General features: G+C 37.3%; 1 protein-coding gene across 1 annotated transcript in view; it reads left to right on the top strand.

Moving 5' to 3' along the window:
• Window positions 1-19390, top strand: part of cacna1ib (calcium voltage-gated channel subunit alpha1 Ib) — a gene marked incomplete at its 3' end in the record, with an annotated part of 171149 nt that overhangs the window by 22866 nt on the left and 128893 nt on the right. Inside the window, exons 2-3 of the mRNA XM_079263089.1 lie at window positions 9390-9501; window positions 15397-15530. Coding sequence (XP_079119215.1) covers window positions 9390-9501; window positions 15397-15530 — 246 coding nt within the window. The remainder of the gene's footprint in view (window positions 1-9389; window positions 9502-15396; window positions 15531-19390) is intronic.

Below are 19390 nucleotides of genomic sequence, written 5' to 3'. Positions count from 1 at the left end.
TCAAGTTCTCACCACACTAATACCGACACTCTCCAACAGGACAGTGACATGTAGGCCTACATGTCACTGTTTCTGAAACTGCGTATTCTGGGCAACTTTTATTCTACTTTTTTTAAAAAAATTTTTATATGTCCACTTCTTGAGAGACTATTACACCACTAACTCATTAGACTAAATAACTGAACAGCGCTGTGATTATGCAGTTCCACTTTTACGGCACAAACTTTTAGGGAAGAGCGCTTTCTCAGTGCAGCCACATGTGAGCAAATTTTGTATTGGAACATTAATTCCTTGCTGTGATGGCATGAGTAGTTACACATTTCTGAAATTCACGACTTTATTATTATTGATGTCATTATTTCTCATGCAACCCTTTGTCAAGAACAAGTAAAAAAAACAACATATTTTGAAGTAGTCAGTGACAAGGTTCTATTTAATAAGCGCTTCTGTCTCAATATCAACAGGATTGTTCTAAGAATGGGCAGGCAATTTTCCAAGAGAACTGATTGATCAAGAAGTAGTGTTTTTACACGAGTTGACTTCTTTTCCAGGGCACAACCTACCCTGGATCCAGTTGGGCATTAGGCACAAGTTACCATGATGGTTTAAGAAATGAACAAGCATCGTAGGATGGAAAACCCGGATTTGACCCTGAAGCTACCTCAATAAGAAATAATCCAACTTTGCAGTACAGATCTGAAATGTTGATTTAATATTAATATTCATTGTGTGGCTTATAGATCTGTAAGTTTATGGTTGGAGAAAAAGATAGTTGCTTTAGCTCTGTTATTAATCATCTAATAATATTGTAAGATTGTTTGATGTTAAAATTCTCCTAGTAGGACAATTGGCGGCGTCTGCAGTAATGCAGACTCTGCGTCGGTCTGTCGTGGTGAAGAAGGAGCTGAGGCTGATTTACCAGTCGATCTTACCCTCACCTATGGTCATTAGGTGTGGGTCGTGACCAAAAGAACGAGATCTCGTATACAGGCGGCTAAAATGGTTTTCCTCTGCAGGGAGGCCGGGCTCTTCCTTAGAGATAGGGTGAGGAGCTCAGTCATGCGGGAGGGGCTCAGAGTAGAGCCGCTGCTCCTCCGCATCGAGAGGAACCAGTTGAGGTGGCTCGGGCATCTGGTCAGGATGCCTCCTGGACGCCTCCCTGGTGAGGTGTTCCAGGCACGTCCCTCTGGGAGAAGACCCCGGGGAAGACCCAGGACACGCTGGAGGGATTATATCTCTCGGCTGGCCTGGGAACGCATCGGGATCCCCGCGCAGAGTTGGCAAATGTGGCTGGGGAAAGGGAAGTCTGGGCATCCCTGCTTAGGCTGCTGCCCCCGCGACCCGACCCCGGATAAGCGGCAGAAGATGGATGGATGGACAATTGGCTTGCCAATTTTATCCATTTTTATAGTAACGTCAAAAGCATATCTGTTCATTTCATTCCACTTATCTGAACCCAACTCATAACATGTATGCTGTAACAGTCTCAAGCTTCTGAGGAAACTCCAAGATTTTCCAGGGTGAGAAGAGACAAAAAACTCCACCAGTGTGTTGAAGGTCTGTCTGGGGTCTACATGCCCCAGGATCCAGTTTTTGCCACAGAGAAATGGCATGCCCCATACATCAACTGTTAGCCAGCTCACTCTGCAGAAACCTTGAATAATGTCTGTTCACTGAGATCTTTGAACCTTCTGTCTTCTGGCTCAATCTCTCAAGTAATTTTAAGGGCAGTCATAATGTGGCAAAATACAGTTGAAACACCAAAATAAGATTTATTGTGGTGACAAGCAGGTTAATTTAGCAGAGGATGGAAGAACACAAATCTCTGAATATTGAATTCGTAGGAAGTGGTATTTGGGAGGCAGTGGGCTGAGTAGAATGTGAATAAGAAGATCCACCTGGAGGTTCAGAGGCAACATACAGTGAAACAACAGGAGAGTGATACCTTTATGGAAGCAGTCTTCAGCTGATGTAGCAACAGCATTCCGCTGAACCTGAATCCTGATCCCTAAATGCACAACAAGTGTGAAGAGAGGGGCTAGAGTAGCTCAATTCCAGAATCCAGCATACAGCCTCAATAAAAAAGATTGCATGATGATCATGGTGCATGACTGCACCATGAAACATTGGTAGACTGAACTAAGGGCTACAACCCTACACTATGTAGATCACAGGATTATGCAGGCATTAAACCTTTTCACCCTGTTAAGAAAGCATTTATACAAATTAGGTAGTAAACATAACTGAATATTTTCCTGAGAGATTTAATAAGGCATGCATTTGGTTAAATTACTAATGGAGTACTGACTGTTGTTACTAGGCCCAGTATTGTAATGGTCTGACATATCTGTTTGCTCTTTATTTGGTGAAGTAATAGTAAATACAGAATTTGTGTTTGCATAGAAAGTGTTTCCCCAAATCCCCACACAATATGCCATATGAAACAATCACTGAGTTATATAAAATGGAGAGTCAGAGCAAATCCCATTAAACACCAGATTACACCTGGATTTTACTATGGATCAAAAGATTTTCTCACACTTAAACATTTGACTGCATGGAGTCTTTATTTATGCATCAGCCTTTATTTTGTCCATGTTCTTTGTGTAAATTGGAGGCTTAATTTGATTATATGCAACATGTCAACTCTAGCATCTACTGAGAATGTGATTCATTTGACCAAACTTTTGAAAGTTTCTTGTTTCTACTGTAATAGAGCCCAAAACGTTTCTTTTCCTCACTGCAGTATACCATCTACCTGCATCAGTTATATATTCCACTTGCAATTTGGTTTCTGCCCTGAGTTTTAAGCTGTTTACAAAGACTATGGTCCAAGGAACATCGGTTGAAAGTAATTATTAACTTCAGTGGGTTACAGATGTCCAGTGGTACCCTACTTTCAACTGGATGTTTGAACTTTGAAAAGAAAGTACCCCCAAATTGCATTACTTTTTTAGCCCTACAGTACACAAATCTGGGTTATAAAATATTCTCTCCCTGTCTCCTTCTCTTTTCATTTACATTCTACCAAAATTTACTTTATTTGAAAGTCGATAGGTCGCCATAGAAACCTGAAGTCATTTGCTTCCTGTGTGTCTCTTTGGAAACAATAAAATCAAGAGAGGGGAGGCAAAATATAGACAAAATAGAGAGGCATCGGGGAAGGGTAAGAAAGAGTGATACCAAGCAGTGAGGTATTAAGAATTCATTTAGTTCCCGCTGCTGCACACTCTCAGGCCCCCAGCTCTTCCCAGCTCTGTCACACTGATGCTTTCGGCACATCCGCATCTGCTTGGTAATGGTCCCCAGTGGCACCGAATTCTGGCCTTTTTAAATCTTGGATTTCTTTTCAACAAGCTCTGGGATGTTTTCTTTTTTTTTATTATTCTGCAGCATTAGATAAAGCTTTGTTTTACCTTTGTTTTGCAGATGTAGCGGCATGTCAAGATTTCAAGACTGAATAATTTAAATGACTATTTAGTTAGTCAATCTTTACCATTTTAAACATCTATATAGATAGATAGGTAGATAAATAGATCATGCAGATGTCATTTTTATGATGCTTCTCAATGTGGAAGTGGACAATTGTTCATTGATACAGTGAGAAAGATAACCAATTATAAGTTATACAATGTTACTTATTTTCAGGCATCGGCACCATGAGCAAAATTCCGGTCCACACTCCTAACGATTTGGAGGCGGAAGTGCAACAAATCACTGTGTGTCATCCAGAAAAGGAAGAAAATATTGAGTTGCAAGTGAATAGAGCTAGCACAATTTATAGCGCAATTTTAGACAAGACATAAGCTTTCTGTAAAACCTGTCATAGTAAAATAAAATACCTTGGAAATACCGCTAACATAAGGAAGCAGATTAGCTGTTTTTGTTTGGAGAAGCTAACACCATCAACAATAAAAGAAACAGCGAACCCAGCCCAACCAAGAATTTTTGAGATGCTCTCAACTCTGGTGAAGGAAAGAGAATCTCACAGGCTTTGGCTGCTTTTCAAGGCAAGGATCGACAGATTTATTTGGTAGTGGAGAACGTGGGATTTGAAGACGTTGAAGATGTTGGAGCCACAATAACTTACAATCATGTAGCCACTTTACAGAAAAAGTCATACCTGTACTATACAACGAATGGCATCAATGAGCAAAGCTGGACTCATCTGATTTTTCTCTTTTTCGATGCAGTCCCACGTAACAATAATGGCACATTACATTACTGAAGACTCGCAAATGCTTTCACATATTCGGCAGACAAGAGCTATTTGAGTTTCGGTTTGATGGAATTACTGTTTCATGTTATGGAAGAATGGCAGCTATCAGGAAAAGATGTGTTGTTTGTGACAATTCATCTACTATGGTGATTGCAGCGCAAGTTGGAAAATTCCCCCATGAAAACTTTACCCATACACTGAACTTCACAGCCCATCGGGTACTTAAAGTGTTAATGCTCTACAGACCCCTGGACAGAATCTGAAGACATCGGCATTCTTCCACCATAGAACTATAGTAAACCTCACTCTAAAAGTGAAACAGAAATTGCTTGGCCTGGAACACGATAAGGTGATAAAGAACATTCCTAATAGATGGAACAGAGCATATGTCAAGCTGAAAAGATTCTTGAAAAATCAACCTGCAATCTATGCTGTTTTGCTGTCTCCTGAAGTGAGAAAAGTACAGTCGGACTTTTACGCTCTCATCTGAAAAAGGTGTGACAAATGCAGAGAATGCACTAAAGAACTCATTGCTCCAGTAAATGCACAACTCCTCATTACTGCTTTGAGCTTACTTGGACACTTCTTTACTCACACTGAAGAGACAGTAAAACCCAAGAACTCCTTCACCAGAGCTAAGGAGGAAATCAGAGGGCACTGTAGAGTCCCATCTCTCTTTCTCACTGAGGACCCTTTGAACTAGCAGCGTGTCAATGAGATCACATTCCCCTGCTCTCCCAGATGTTAAAGCAAAACTTGTGTTTCCAAGGCACAAGTGTGTCCGCATAGCAGGTTTCCTCCTCCTGCAGGAGATCTGGTTACTGCAAAAAGAAGCACTCTCAAACCAGAACATGTGGATCAGCTAGTGTACTTACAGAAAGACCTACAAATTCCCAAATCCTAAGTGAGTCATGTTTGTGTCATTTGGCATATTTAGGAAGTGCCCTGTATCCAGTCATGTTGGCCTTTCCAGACACATTGTTTTTACACAATAGGTAGGCTCACTATTTATGTCAGTTCACAATTTAAAATAATGGTAGTCCATCTGGCAAGTGCCCTGTTGTTTTATTGTGTGAAAATGGCCATTTTCACACAAAAGCTGTACATAGCTGGGCCTGGACTATTAATTATAGTTGACAGTTTAAATATTTAGACATTTATGTTAACAGTTAGATATTTTCTTTTATGAAGTTAATTGTGCTACATACCTGTCCGAAGTCTTCAGACTGAAGTCATGTTCATTCAGAATCTCGAAAGTAGTTGTGAATAAAGGGAAGTTATTAGATTACTTGTATCAGTTGATTGTTGCAATGTGCAGTGATAAATAAAATTGAGGATGCAATACAGTGATGCATTGTGAAATCGGATCAAATTATTGACAAAATAATCATAATCGATTTAATAGTGAGACAAGTGAAGATGCACAGACCTAATACATAGATAGATAGATAGATAGATAGATAGATAGATAGATAGATAGATAACATTTACTACATGTTAAGCTATTTAGCAGTGATTAAATAAAAATGTCAGTTGTATAGTGCAAATAATCATCTTATGTAATTGTGTTTCCAAATACTCAAATGGTGTGGTTTTTTTTTAGGATCTTCCAGTCATAACGACTACTGCAGGATGGATTCGAGCTACTTCACAATCTGTCTTTGACTCGACAACAAATATGATTAAAGTTTTTTTTAGGATGAAACAATTTTTATCCAACAACTTCTGAGTTAAATATCCCTTCTGTTATGGATATTTGTGCTTTGAAATCCATCTCTTCGTGGTGTGGATGTAAAGTTTTTTTCCATTATGGAGAAAAACAAACACAGAGCCTTTTTCCAAGGTACCTTTACTAATTAATTCATGTTTCAGAAGTGTTGAGAGGCAGAATTAAATTTTGTTAAAAGCTGCTCATGTATGGGTTGTGTAAATGAGAGGGTGTTTGGGAATATGGTTACTTTAGCAGCTAGTGGAGGCTGCTTTTGAAGACAGCATTTGCCAGTGGAAATAACCCCCAGATAATCCTCACAGCCCAAAGGCTGTCATCCTTATTCTGAGCGGAAAAATAAGAAAGTGCTGACCCTCAGTTTTATGTGGTATAGTATTCACATTAAAGTGTCTTTATGCCTTGGAAAAATTTGCTTTTGGTGTGTGAGGCTGTCTTCTCAGGAAATGTCCGGAAGGACTCCCACAAGCCCATTGATACCTGCAGATTATTTCTCTGTCCTCATTAAATGTGACACACAAAAAGCTGCAGTGTCAAAAATGTCTTTGTATTAGTAGCGGTATGTTCCTGCATACGGAATGACAATATCATTTCAGTTTTGTCTTGTTGGGGAATATGCAGTTGATTTAACTATATCATGGGGATCAAACTTTGTCTTTTTATTTAAAAATAAAATACATTCCCCAGAGAGCACCAAACACATGATAAACTTCTGAAAAAATACTGCATTTACCTAACCAAATGGCCAAACCAAATTATATCAGTCTTTATATCAACCAAATAAACACTACCTCATATTTTTAAACTCATGAATATTAAAAATTTAGGTCATATAAGGCACATAACGAATCTTTTTCTACAAAAAAATCCTTTTGTAGAAATAAAAATATCATATTGTATTTTTTCTTCTTTTTTCAGACACAGTTAATCGAATTAGTAACATGTTTTCCTAACAGTTGTAATTAAATGAAAACTTGAATTTAAACCATTACTTATACTTGTGATTTTTTTCTTTTTTACTGGTTTGCTTTTTTGTTTGTTTGTTTGTTTGTTTGTTTTTTATTGGTTTTATCAGGGACTGGTAAAAACATAAAGCTATCAGCCTAACAAAAAAAAAAAAAAAAAAAAACATGGCACAACATCAAACAAGCATGAATTATTCATTCCCTCTGTAGTAAAATTTAATTTACAAGGTGACATCACAGAAGCCTATCAACATGAAGTCTAGTTTTGACATGCATAAGGCAAGATGTTTACTTTACATTTAACTGAATAAACTGTTTCAAATACCTTACCAATACAATTTAATTCCGTTCCCCACTTTTCTTGTTACTTGACACCTCATGATTGTTTTTTGTCATCTAAACCAAGCAGTTTTTTGATACCCAACTTTTGATCAATACTTTAAGTATAATATGGCAGCAAAACAGTGAGTGAATACACACAATTTAAAGTAAAGTTACTTTAATAAAGGAAGGGACATGTCTAATGACGATAGGACACATGTCACATTGATCTTTTTGATGTAATCTAGTTTGATTTGATCCAGGTATGACTTATAATATGTTGCATGTATATTATTATCTGAGATGAATAAATATTGAAAACAGTGTATTCATTAATTTTTTTTTTTTTTTTTTTTTTTGTATCTCAGTGGTTTTGCCTCGATATGCATTTGTGTGCAATTAACAACACAACTCAGTGGTAGAAAAGTATGATGAAAAAGGTGTAATCCAATTAAAACAGTGTCACACAGTGATATCAGTGTGCCACTGCCGTGTGGGAGGTCAGCTTGGTTAAAGTCGTATTATATGACAAATTTTTCCTCTTAACCTCTCACATGTCTATTGTAGCCTATGAGACATTAATATTAAACATGCCTCCCCGAAGTGGTGAATATTTTACTTCATATAATGCCCCTCAGCTGACACGCATTGATTTAATATGAGACTCAATGGCTCTGTGTGTGTGTGTGTGTGTGTGTGTGTGTGTGTGTGTGTGTGTGTGTGTGTGTGTGTGAGAGTAAAAGAAACCATGGGAATGTGTGCTTAAGTGTGGGTGGATGAATGCTAACGTTTATGCATTTGAACCTGTTGGTTGTTTTTCACGTGTGTGCTTTTCTGCTCTTGTGAGTATTGACAAGTGGGTGTTTGTGTACAAGCCTCTGCGCATGTGTTTATGCGTATTCATGCGTTTTGCCCACTCATAACCTATCTTTATCCATGCTGTGATATCTACAGTAATCCATTTCTTTGTAGGAAGGTTCAGCCAGGGCCAAAAGAAACATGTTGAGAATGCAGCCTTTCATGGGAAAACTGTCTGTTCGAACCTGCGGTGAGGTGTGCTGAGAGAAGAACAGCTTCGCCGTTTTCCTGCCTCATTTCTTGCTGAGGTTGCTTCCCTCTCTTAGGCAGTGTGTTATGGGCAGCTGGGGGAGCATTTAAACATCTCAAGCTGCATAGCCTCAGGGAGGGATAGGACCTCCTAGCCTAATACAGCATATCCTCCTTCATCTGCTTGTTAGTCAAGCAGTACACTTCCTCCCTGAACAATGTAAACTGAATTACTCCGTAACTCCTTGGTTTTTCTTCTGGCATCCAGCTCGGTATGCCTTGCATGTTCTGCATGTTCTGTTAACTTTTCCTGCAATCATGTATTGTTCATGGCCCAGTACCCTCAGGATATTTGGCATCATTAGACTTTTGCTGAGTAGAATTTAGTGAGAGTAAAACGAGAACCACTTTAAAGGAACCAGCCAACCAGCAGGAACTCATTGTATTGCTAAAGGACAGACTGACACAAGATGGTGCAATTCAATTCTGTGAAATTTACCTGTTGCATTGGCTACGGCTCATTTATCTTTTTTAATCTGGGGTGTATGTGTGAGTGTCAGGGGAGTGATGAAGTGTAATGGTAAATAGCTTGCTTCAAATTGCACACATCCGAAGCATAATGCAACGTGCCATAGCTTTAAATGCTGAAATAATATCTATGTTAAACCATAAGTGGCATCACAAATATCACAGTAGGCTTTGATATTTACCTTTCACTGGCTCTCCTTCTATCCTTTTGGTCTAATAGAGCTTCAGTAACAAAAAAGAGATCACTTCAATGATCCAACATGAAATATTTTTTGTGTGTTGAAGCAATAGAAGTTAAAAACTGAGACAATAAAACATGTATTTTTTCTAAAACAAAATAAAAGTAGTTTGGGAAAATAGCTCCTGTATCTCGTTGTCTTTAAGGTTAGGGGGAATAAATCAGTGAGGCAGTTCATGAATGCTTTTTTTTTCTTTTTTTTTTAAATTCTTTTTGTTTTGTTTTAACATGATCTAGCTCAGAGATTTAAACAAAGATAAAATGTTTCCGCTGAACTATGTTTGAAAGCTGATGGTCTTTGTCTCACTCCATATATCAACATTGTCTTTAACCACGTATCCCTACATGGTTCGAACGGGTCAGTATGATGGTGATCCTGCTGAACTGCATCACCCTGGGAATGTACCAGCCCTGTGAGAACATCGACTGCTCTTCGGACCGATGCCAGATACTACAGGTATACAAAACTGACATATTTGTATCGGTGACTTTTCCATTAATTCTTTTTCACACATGTACTAATGCATATATATTACAAAGGTATTTCTGTTCTATGATTTTTTTTGTATTTGTCTTTAGTTTTTATTCTTGCTGCGGACAGGATGGTTTGCTTGAGTTGTTATTCTTCAACATGAAGAGGTTGAATAACGTTTCTAATCATGTGACTTTTACTCTTTTATAGTTACTAAAGCTCCAGAATAACTTTTATCCACTGTTAATGGCAACTTGTTTGCTTTTAACTTAAATTTTAAAAATGCACCATGAAATCTCAGCAGTTTTTTCAGTGACACTTAACACACTAACAAAGACTAAACCGCCATTCATCTTACATCCTAAGTGTACTGAGAGCTCTTGTGACAGTAAAAGTCAGTCCTGCATTGACTCTTGTCTTTCCTGACTTCTTCCAAAAATGTGATCTTGCGTTTCTTTGCTGAATCAGCCACTATGCTCAATCTGAACAGCCAGTGTATTGACATGCACTTTGGAGTATGTGATGCACTGTAAAAACTGAAATCTAAGTAAGATTAAAAATCTTAATTGAGTACACATAAGCTTTTTTTTTTTTAAAGGTATGATAATTCTTAGTTTTAATGCCAGAGAATTCCTCTTGTTTTAGGAGTATTTTTACTTGTTTTGGGAAGTCTTTACAAACCAAATTTTCTTGTTCTGTTGGCAGATAATTTATCTTATTTTAAGCAACATTTACCTAGTTTTTGTATATATTTTTCTTGTTTCTTAAGGCTGAGTTTTTGCAGTGTGTGTGTAAATTAAAACTCAATGGCAGTGTCCTCCTGGAATTACAAATTGTGAAGTGCAGTTTCTCAGCTTTGGGACACTGTTCGGCAGCAGTGGTTCCAGAAAAATTCATCATAAATGTCACTGTGTCATCAAACCAGCCAGAAATGTGGAGCTCTATGGTGAAAAATGTACATGGTAATAGTTTATAGGGAGGAGCAGAAAGATACCAAAATACAAAGTTTAAAAATGCCATTGCCAGGCAGGGGCAGTGACTCAGGAGGGATATTCAATCCAATCTAATCCGGTTTATTTATAAAGCACATTTTAAAAACAGAATGTCGCCAAAGTGCTGCAGAGTCGGAATATCACAATATATTAAAAAAATGAAATCATAATGCTGTTAAAACAATAAGAACAGGTAAAACAATTAAAAATAAATACACAATAAAATAACTAAAAAAGAAAAATAAAACAAATAAAAGACACAGAGGACCACACAACTCACACAGTCTTAAAAGCCAAAACATAAAAATGGGCCTCTACGCGGGAATTAAAGCACTCCACCGTGGGGCACCTTGGACATGGAGGGGCAGAGCATCAGTTGTTTTCTAACCAGGAGGTTGGTGGATTGACTCCAGGCTTCCCCTGATTACATGTCTACGTGTCCTTTGGCAAGACACTGAGCCCTCCGCCTCTGTGTCTGTTGAGATGGGAGTGTGTGTGTGTGTGTGAATGTGCCATGTAGTCTAAAGGGCTTTGAATGGTCAAAATGACTGGAAAAGTGTGATCAGTGCATGTTCATTTACAATTTAAATACAATGTTCATGACAGTAACATTTATCAGAGGTATGGAATTATATGTACCTCACGTTTAGATTCAGATTTTTAGAAGGACACAAAAAAAGAAAGAAAAAGAATAGAAAAACATAAAGAACATCAAAAGAACCCCCAAAAAATTAAAGGTCTTCCACCTACAGATGCACATTCTTCCCATCCTTCCCACCCACGCTTACAGTACTTCAGTGGAGGGACAGGAGATTGTCAGACTGGCAGACAAAAGCTTTTTTTCCTTCTTTCCTCTTGGTTAGTCATTCTTTTGTGGAAGGTTTGCGAGCAGGTTTTATAGCTGTGATTTTTCTTCTGCTGGTTTGGTCAGCTTGAGTAAAGTGCAGTGTGAAAGCAAACACTTGAAAAAATGTCCAAATATTTTTACAAATTACTTGTCCCCACCGTACCAAGTTTCCCAGACTGTTGTGGTGTGAAGGCACATCAAGTCATATATTACATACTTAAATACACAATTTTACCTTTCTCGGCTGATTGTTTCCAACAGTCACAATTTGGCACCTAGTATGAGAACATCGTCTCACTGTACAGACACAAACCTGTTGAAGGAAAGTTTTTCCAAGATATGCACACATCTGCACACTTACAATGAACAGCTCTTTTTTTTATTTATTTTTTTTATTTATATAGTGTTAACTCACCATTAAAGCAAACATGTTATAAATGTTTATTTGCAGTATTTATATACAACAACATGTGCAGGACTAAGCTTAATATATGAATAAACTTGATATTGAAGAAGCTGTACTGAAGCAACACATATATATTGTATGTATTAAGACATACAGAATATACTATTTTATGTGCATATAGGTGTAGCCCTTTATCCTCATTTATATTTCTTTCTTTAGCCCAACATCATCTCCTTTCCTTTTGCACTCTTCCATGCTGGGAGCATGTGACTTCTGTTAATGACTCACCGCCAGCGTGTGGTGCCTTTGTTGCAGTAAGCATGGATTTCTCTCACACTGCATCTCAGCATCTTTACTCATCATCTGGCAACAACCAGAATCCCTTCTCACTTATGTCAGAGGTGTGTGAAGTGGTTGTAACATCTGTGAACAAGTGTGTGCACGTATGTTGTCAGTCTGTTGGTGTAAAATGCTGCTTTTTATCAGCATGGCATTCTGATCTTCACATTCTCACACAACCACACACGCAAGCCGCATAGCCTCGTAGGAAACACACAGTAGATTGATTCTGCTCTCCAAAGGAGGTGGATGTTGAGTTGAACTTAATAGAATTTTTCCTCCGAGTATCTATAGAGCCTATTCAATATCGGAATGGATTTAGTGAGCTACATTCTCACAATCAATACTCACTTCTCAGAAAATACATTGTTCAATACTATGCTGTTTAAAACTGGCTCTCTGGCTAAATCTATGAGCTCTTACCAATGTGGACGTAAGAGATCTGGAGGCTTAGATAGGAATGAACTACTGTAGTATATATTTTTAGACAAATGGACGACTGCTCAAGTCTGGTATCTGAAATCAGTATTAAATTCCACTTAGTTCATTTTAGTTTTGTACAGTCTTAATTGCACCGAATTGCAATATAAAATTTTAAGGACAGTTAAGGGAAACAACATTCATTCATTCATTCAATCATTATCCTATTCGCTTAGTCCGATGAAAGGTCGCAGCGAAGCTGGAGCCTATCCCAGCAATTTTTGGGCAAAAGGCAGGGTACACCCTGGACAGCTTGCCAGTCAATCACAGAAAACAAAAACATATTATATATATATATATATATATATATATATATATATATATATATATATATATATATATATATATATATATATATATATATGTATATATATATATGTATATATATCCATCCATCCATCCATCCATCCAACCCTTTCGGGCTGAGCCCGACCGGGCCCCATGGGCGAAGGCCCGGCCACCAGACGCTCGCTCTCATACCCCGCCTCCAGGCCTGGCTCCAGAGGGGGGTCCTGGTAACCCGCGTCCGGGCAAGGGAACATTCATGCCCAGGTTGGTCGTCATCATAGGGGTCTATATATATATATATATATATATATATATATATATATATATATATATATATATATATATATATATATATATATATATATATATATATATATATATATGTTAACTTCTGCATAATGACCCAATACGTAGGTTTTGCTCGGAAGCAGGGATCATAGCAGGAAACCAACACAAGATCTTAATCATACTGAACCTTTCCTAATGGAAATTCAAGATGTTTTCCTTTTACACACACATATATAAGGAGATTATAAGACTCTTACAGTACATTATCACTATTTTTTGGATATTTAGCTTGGGTTAGTAAACTGTGCCTCAGGAGCATCTTACTGGTGTGCCTAAGGTCAAGGTGACTAACTTTTGCCATCCATATACATTAGCAGGAGTCCCCCTTTCATTTTCCTCAAGGACCTTCACAAGAGCACACTTGTTTCCTGCAGCAAGGTAGTCAGTTTGATGGATAGATTATAGTTGGTTTAGATTCTGATAATTTTGCAAACAGTTCTTCCACTGAAAACTTTAATTACAGGCATCAACAAACATGTCAGTTTGTCTCTAATCCTCTTCCAAGCAAAGAACGTCAGATAATCACAGCATTCTGCTCACAACAGCAATAACATGCTATTAGGAAGCTGAGATCTTAGATTGATTTAGATTGTTTTTCTCGGTCTTCTTTTAATTAGATGTTTGATTAAAGCCGTTAATGAGATTGGGTGTGTCTGTGTGAGGTTTGTTTCTTATTACTGTTAAAGCAAATTATTTCAATAACCCTGCCGTTTAGGGCATATTGCTCCATTGATCAGAGGATTTGGTGTGATTTGGGGTAGACGACAAAGGAGGAAAGAGACAGAGATTTAATAGGGATTTGATGATGCGAGGGGATGGATGGAAATATGATGAAATGTCAAGGGAAGAGGAGTCAAACAGAAGATGATGCAGCTTTTAACAACTTGAGCTGTGCAACACTTCTAGGGAGGTGAGGATGTTTAGACATGATGCTCCTATCACTCTTCATGTTGAGTTATAGACATTGTATAGAAAATAGTTGCTTTCAGCCTCAATGAATTTATTTGTGAAGGAGGGACTTCATGATCAGATCATCTTATCCTGAGAGTTGGAATGTGATGATGTTATGAAACCAAAAGAAGTAAAGAGCCTTAACTCAACGGCCACCCCCATGGTTTTGTTGCCCTGTTCATCACTTTTTATATTTGCTTTAATCAGTTTGACCCTGGCTTTTACATTACCACTACTTTTGCTACTCATCTATGCTACTGATTCTTTCAGAAAACGCATTCAGTGAATGCTATTTTCACTTCATATACAGCTATTAAGTTGTGGAAATTAAAATTGATCCAAGCATTATAGACTTATTGCTTCAATTACAAAAAATACTCAGGCCGTGAAATGATCTTAGTTGTTTCCCTGTTAAGACAAATGGAAGACTTTAAATCAATAATGAATAATAGATTTCAATCTAATTCGCAATTAACTGTATTTTCTATTAACTGCAGCATTTATGAATTTGTAGCTCTGCACAAAGTAAACAGTTTAATCAGGTGGAACAATCCTTTTAACTCCAACCAGTCCCTGTTTTTACAATAAAAAAAAACCGTTTAAATCAACTCTGTAATCCTTACACTACAAGGAAAATGTCAAACTGGACAATTACTACATTTTAAAAGCATTAAGTCATGTTATCTGAAAATGACCTTATTTCTTATTCTTTTTAAAGTGTGGACCTGAAGCCGAGTTTGAAAAATCATTTAAAGTTACTTTAGTTATGAGTTGCTAATTTGGAGGGCTGAAATCATTCAACTAAAAACATTTAAAATTCTGTAAAGCTGGAAGTGTTAGGAAGTCAGCAGACTTGTGTTCAGAGTATTTTAAATGGCCATGAGTTATGTTGCTTACAGCTTCAGCTCAAAACAATGATGAAGATGAGGGAAGTAAAATGTTTCCCCACAGGACTAGTTGGATCTGTATTTTTTTTTTTTTTTTCATTTTATGAAAACTTGATTTTTATCTATTACCTCATACCCAAAACATTTGCCATCTTTTCCAACATAAATGCAACCTGTCTTACCTGCAGGGTTTGTACATAGATATTTTTCTGATTTTTGTTTCTGCTGCCAAATTTGATGAATAATAGTACTGCAGCATACTGTTTGCACCCGCAAGATTGCAAATAAGATTTTCCTGTTACATCCTTTTGAAGAAAATGTCTCTCTATTTATCCCTTTTAGGCCTTTGATGCATTCATCTACATCTTCTTTGCCATGGAGATGGTTATAAAGATGATCGCTTTGGGAATATTTGGTCGCCGCTGTTACCTTGGAGACACATGGAATCGGCTGGATTTCTTTATCGTCATGGCAGGGTAAGGACTTTCTTTTCCATTAATTTGTTCCTGTCTGTGTACACACACATTCTCATGCACAGTCATGGATTTATTATAGATTAATTACTTGAAAACTGAGTAACTGACAGTACTGTATATGTGTGTGTGTGTGTGTGTGTGTGTGTGTGTGTGTGTGTGTGTAAAAATTAATCTACAAAGGGTAAAGAAAGTTTTAGCGAACACACATGTTGGATTATATAGGATCAGAAAGAAATTAATTTAAAAGTAGAAACATGTTTATATACTCATTCACACATCTAATACCAAATATGAATAATTAATTCCACATGTAGGAAATGTGGTTTCCATGTGTTTTTATTACCTGAGAGTTTAATTATGTTATTGATTTATTATGTAGCGTTTGGAAGACAAGGCCATAAATCCCCTTTTACTCTGGACTATCTGACACTGCACTGCTTTGTATGGCTGATCATGCAATGGTAAAATATGTAACCTAACATTAAATATTGACATGGTGATGGTCACTGGCCATATTGGGACTAACCCAATGAGGGTATTTCACCTAATCACAGACTTTTAACAAATCATCTGAAACAAAGCTGTCTCAAATTTTACATGAATTCTTGCAGTTGCTGATGACTTGAATAAAGACCAGGTAAGATTGGTTAGTGGGAAAAAAAACATTCAAAAAAAATTAAAAATATAGAAAGACTTTGTCTACAGTTTAGAAACTTTATGTGTGTGTGTGTGTGTGTGTGTGTGTGTGTGTGTGTGTGTGTGTGTGTGTGTGTGTGTGTGTGTGCGTGTGCGGGGGTGGGGGGGTGCGGGGGGGCATCAAAAAACCTGCAGGATCACGGTCCTGAAAGGACTGGTGCACCCAAAAATGGGCATTTTTCTTGGGCTGTAAAACAACATAATCTTACTTAACTGTGATTAAACCCACTTATACTATTATACTGTTGTTAAAAGACAAATCTTTAGAAATTGTGTTTTTGTGGGTGAAAAAGTTTCAAAAAATCTTCTACAGGGTAAAACTAAGTTTTGTTTTTCATGATGTAGAGGTAAACTTAGTGCTGATCCTTCCCTCTAGATACTAAAAAAAAGGCAGGTTGCCATGCAGGCACAGACATCATGTCCACTGACGCATATACAAATAGAAACTTATCTCACTTAGATTCACTGGTTTCAGATTTTCATAGAGATTTTGAAATCTATCTCTACAAAGGGACAGTTTGTTTGATCAGGAAGAGTAAAATAAGCATTGGACTTCATCCTTTACCAGACAGCAAACTCAAATTGCAGCAGCACTTTCTGCAGCTGCCACAACGTGAGCCAGAACCAGATGGGTCTGCTGTTACAAAGAAGCACAACAGTGCTCACAGCACAGACTGGTACGGTTCAGGACCACCTTGTTCTTCCACCACTATGTTGTGTAGCTGATGGGATTCTGATGGAGAACGGTCTTTCACCTCAAATAATACTCTGTGGCGCAGGTGCTTTGTGAATCTGTATCTTGCCATCCTGCTAGTAACTGCTAAGCTGTTGTCTGTCATTTAATCATTCATGACCTGCCCACTCTCTGCCCTGCGATCCCCCCCAAGACCTCACACACCACACCTGTAGTTTATAGCTTTTTTTTTTTTTTGGTAGTAAGTAGATTTACGTGAAAAGAAGACGGTGACTTAACTTTACTGCTTTGCCTTGTGTTAGGAATGAATAAAGTTTTTTTTTTTTTTTTTAAAGGCAATAGAGTAAACTGCAGGCATGGGTCATTTAGAAGTTATGTATGACATAAATTAAATGGTATCATGTTGTCCAAAAATCAATCCTCATTAATTGCTTGATGAACAAGCCTGTTATAATGCATGTATGTGTATTTTTTTCCATTTCAAGGCAAGATTAGTGTTCTTTTTTTCCAATCTCTTTTGTAATATGGTATCTCTTGAATTTATAGTTCACCACAATCTATAGCATAGTTTTCCAGCCCTAAGGGGCTCTCTTGTATTGTTTGAGCCAATCCTTTATCCTGCACTGATCTCCCAGTTTTAGCTCATATGTCTTTCCTCATCCTCCCTGTGTTGACTTTTCCATCAGCCGTCATCATCCTGCAAGTCACATCGCATATACATGTGTGTTAAACCCCAATTCTGAGCATGCACAGAAGAATACCATCATCACCACCAATTCCTCCCTAGTCTTACATCTCAAATGTAAGTGCATGATGTGTTGCAACCCTGGGATTTGTGCTGCAAACATAAACCATAGATGAGCTGCAGGAAGGATGCAGGAGAGGGATAAGAAGTAGCACGAGCTTAGCTTGGTTTGCTTGTACAACTGAACCACACCCAGCCATAAGTCAGGAGTATAAGCCTGATGTTTTTATATATGGGTTTGAGGCATGTAGGTGTTCAAAATTAGACTAAATTTTTTACTGTTTTTATTATTTCTTTTTCCTTTTTTTTTTTTTTTTTTTTTTTTTTTTTATTAAAAGATAGAAATCTGCTGAATACCCCCGGGTTTTTCATTCTAAAAAAAGAAATCTCCACCTGGAAGTGTGGCTTCTTGTTTACATGAAGACTTCATGTTTACATGCCCCCTGAGAAAAACAATACGTTTTATAAAAGGAATAAATAGGAACATAACTGATGTTTTTCTTAAAAATAACTCCCTGGAAACTACTGCGTGCGGCATAACTGAAAAAAGAACAAAATAAACTGTGCTAATTGTATAGCTATCCTTCAGTGAAAAGATGCTAGTTAATTACACAATGCACAAATGCTTCATTTTAATTGGGGAAACACAAAATAAGAGAAACTATTATCACGGCCAAGTGGTTGCTGAGTAAGCTTTGTGAATTAGGCATCCATCATAAGTGTCCACAGAAAGTACAGAAAGTGGTCAATTTATTCATTCCAATCAATCAAATCAGCGGTCATATAGTGACTGACACAATTTTTTCTAGATTGTTAGATAATAAATAGCCTAAATTGATATTCCTGGATCAGCACTAATTGTGGAAATGCTTATTCATGAAAAAAAAAAAAAAAAAAAAAAAAAAAGAAAATGACTCAGTCCTTTTTTGGTAAATTAATAAATGTGATACTGTTTTCTTTTTAGGGCCAGGTGTTCCCGTTGTTCAGTTATCTAGTGAGTCAAGTTAACCTGTGAGCAAAATTGTGCTATTTTGTTCAAATATTTTAAAATAATTTTCATTTTTATCCGCTTCTCTAATTTCTCAAATGTATTTCTCATAGAGTTTAAAACAAACAAAAAAAAACCAAAAAAAAAAACAGGAATCACAAATTCATAATCTCAACAGCAATATGTGGAGCATTAGAATTGCAAACATAGTTTGATTTGAACAAGGACACACACATTTGTAGTATTAAGATCTGCAATACACTTTGATTAAATTGAATTTTTCTTTTGTTCATTAAGAAGTTTGAATGTGCCTCTCGACTCTTGTCAGATAAAGTTTAATCTTTCTGGATGGACATACACTGTGGCCAATGGCAGACTTAAATCATACCATTAAGCATGAAAAGGACAGAAAAGGGGGGCAGATGCTCAGATAACAGTGTAATGGTACAGACCAGGGTCACAGAGCAACAGAGAGAAGGGAGCTGGAATTTGATGCAAGCTTGTTGGGAAAAAAGAAAACATTTAGCTAAAAACGAAAAAATAAACAGCATCAGGCGCGTTTAAATGGTATTGGAGACTGAAAAGCTGAGTACAGAATTTGTTAAATCCATCCATCACCAAAATGTTCTAATTGTCATGGTGTAAAGTTTTTCATGGAGTTCATTCAATCTGCCTGTCTTGTTGTGTTTCTGTGTATATCTAACACTTGGTTTCAGTTCCTGTTTGCCAGTTTGTTG

Source organism: Telmatherina bonti (genome assembly GCF_933228915.1).
Source record: "Telmatherina bonti genome assembly, chromosome: 3".
Classification (NCBI taxonomy): Eukaryota; Metazoa; Chordata; class Actinopteri; order Atheriniformes; family Telmatherinidae; genus Telmatherina; species Telmatherina bonti.
Note: the sequence above shows the minus strand (reverse complement) of the source record. Positions and strands in the feature narration are given on the sequence as shown.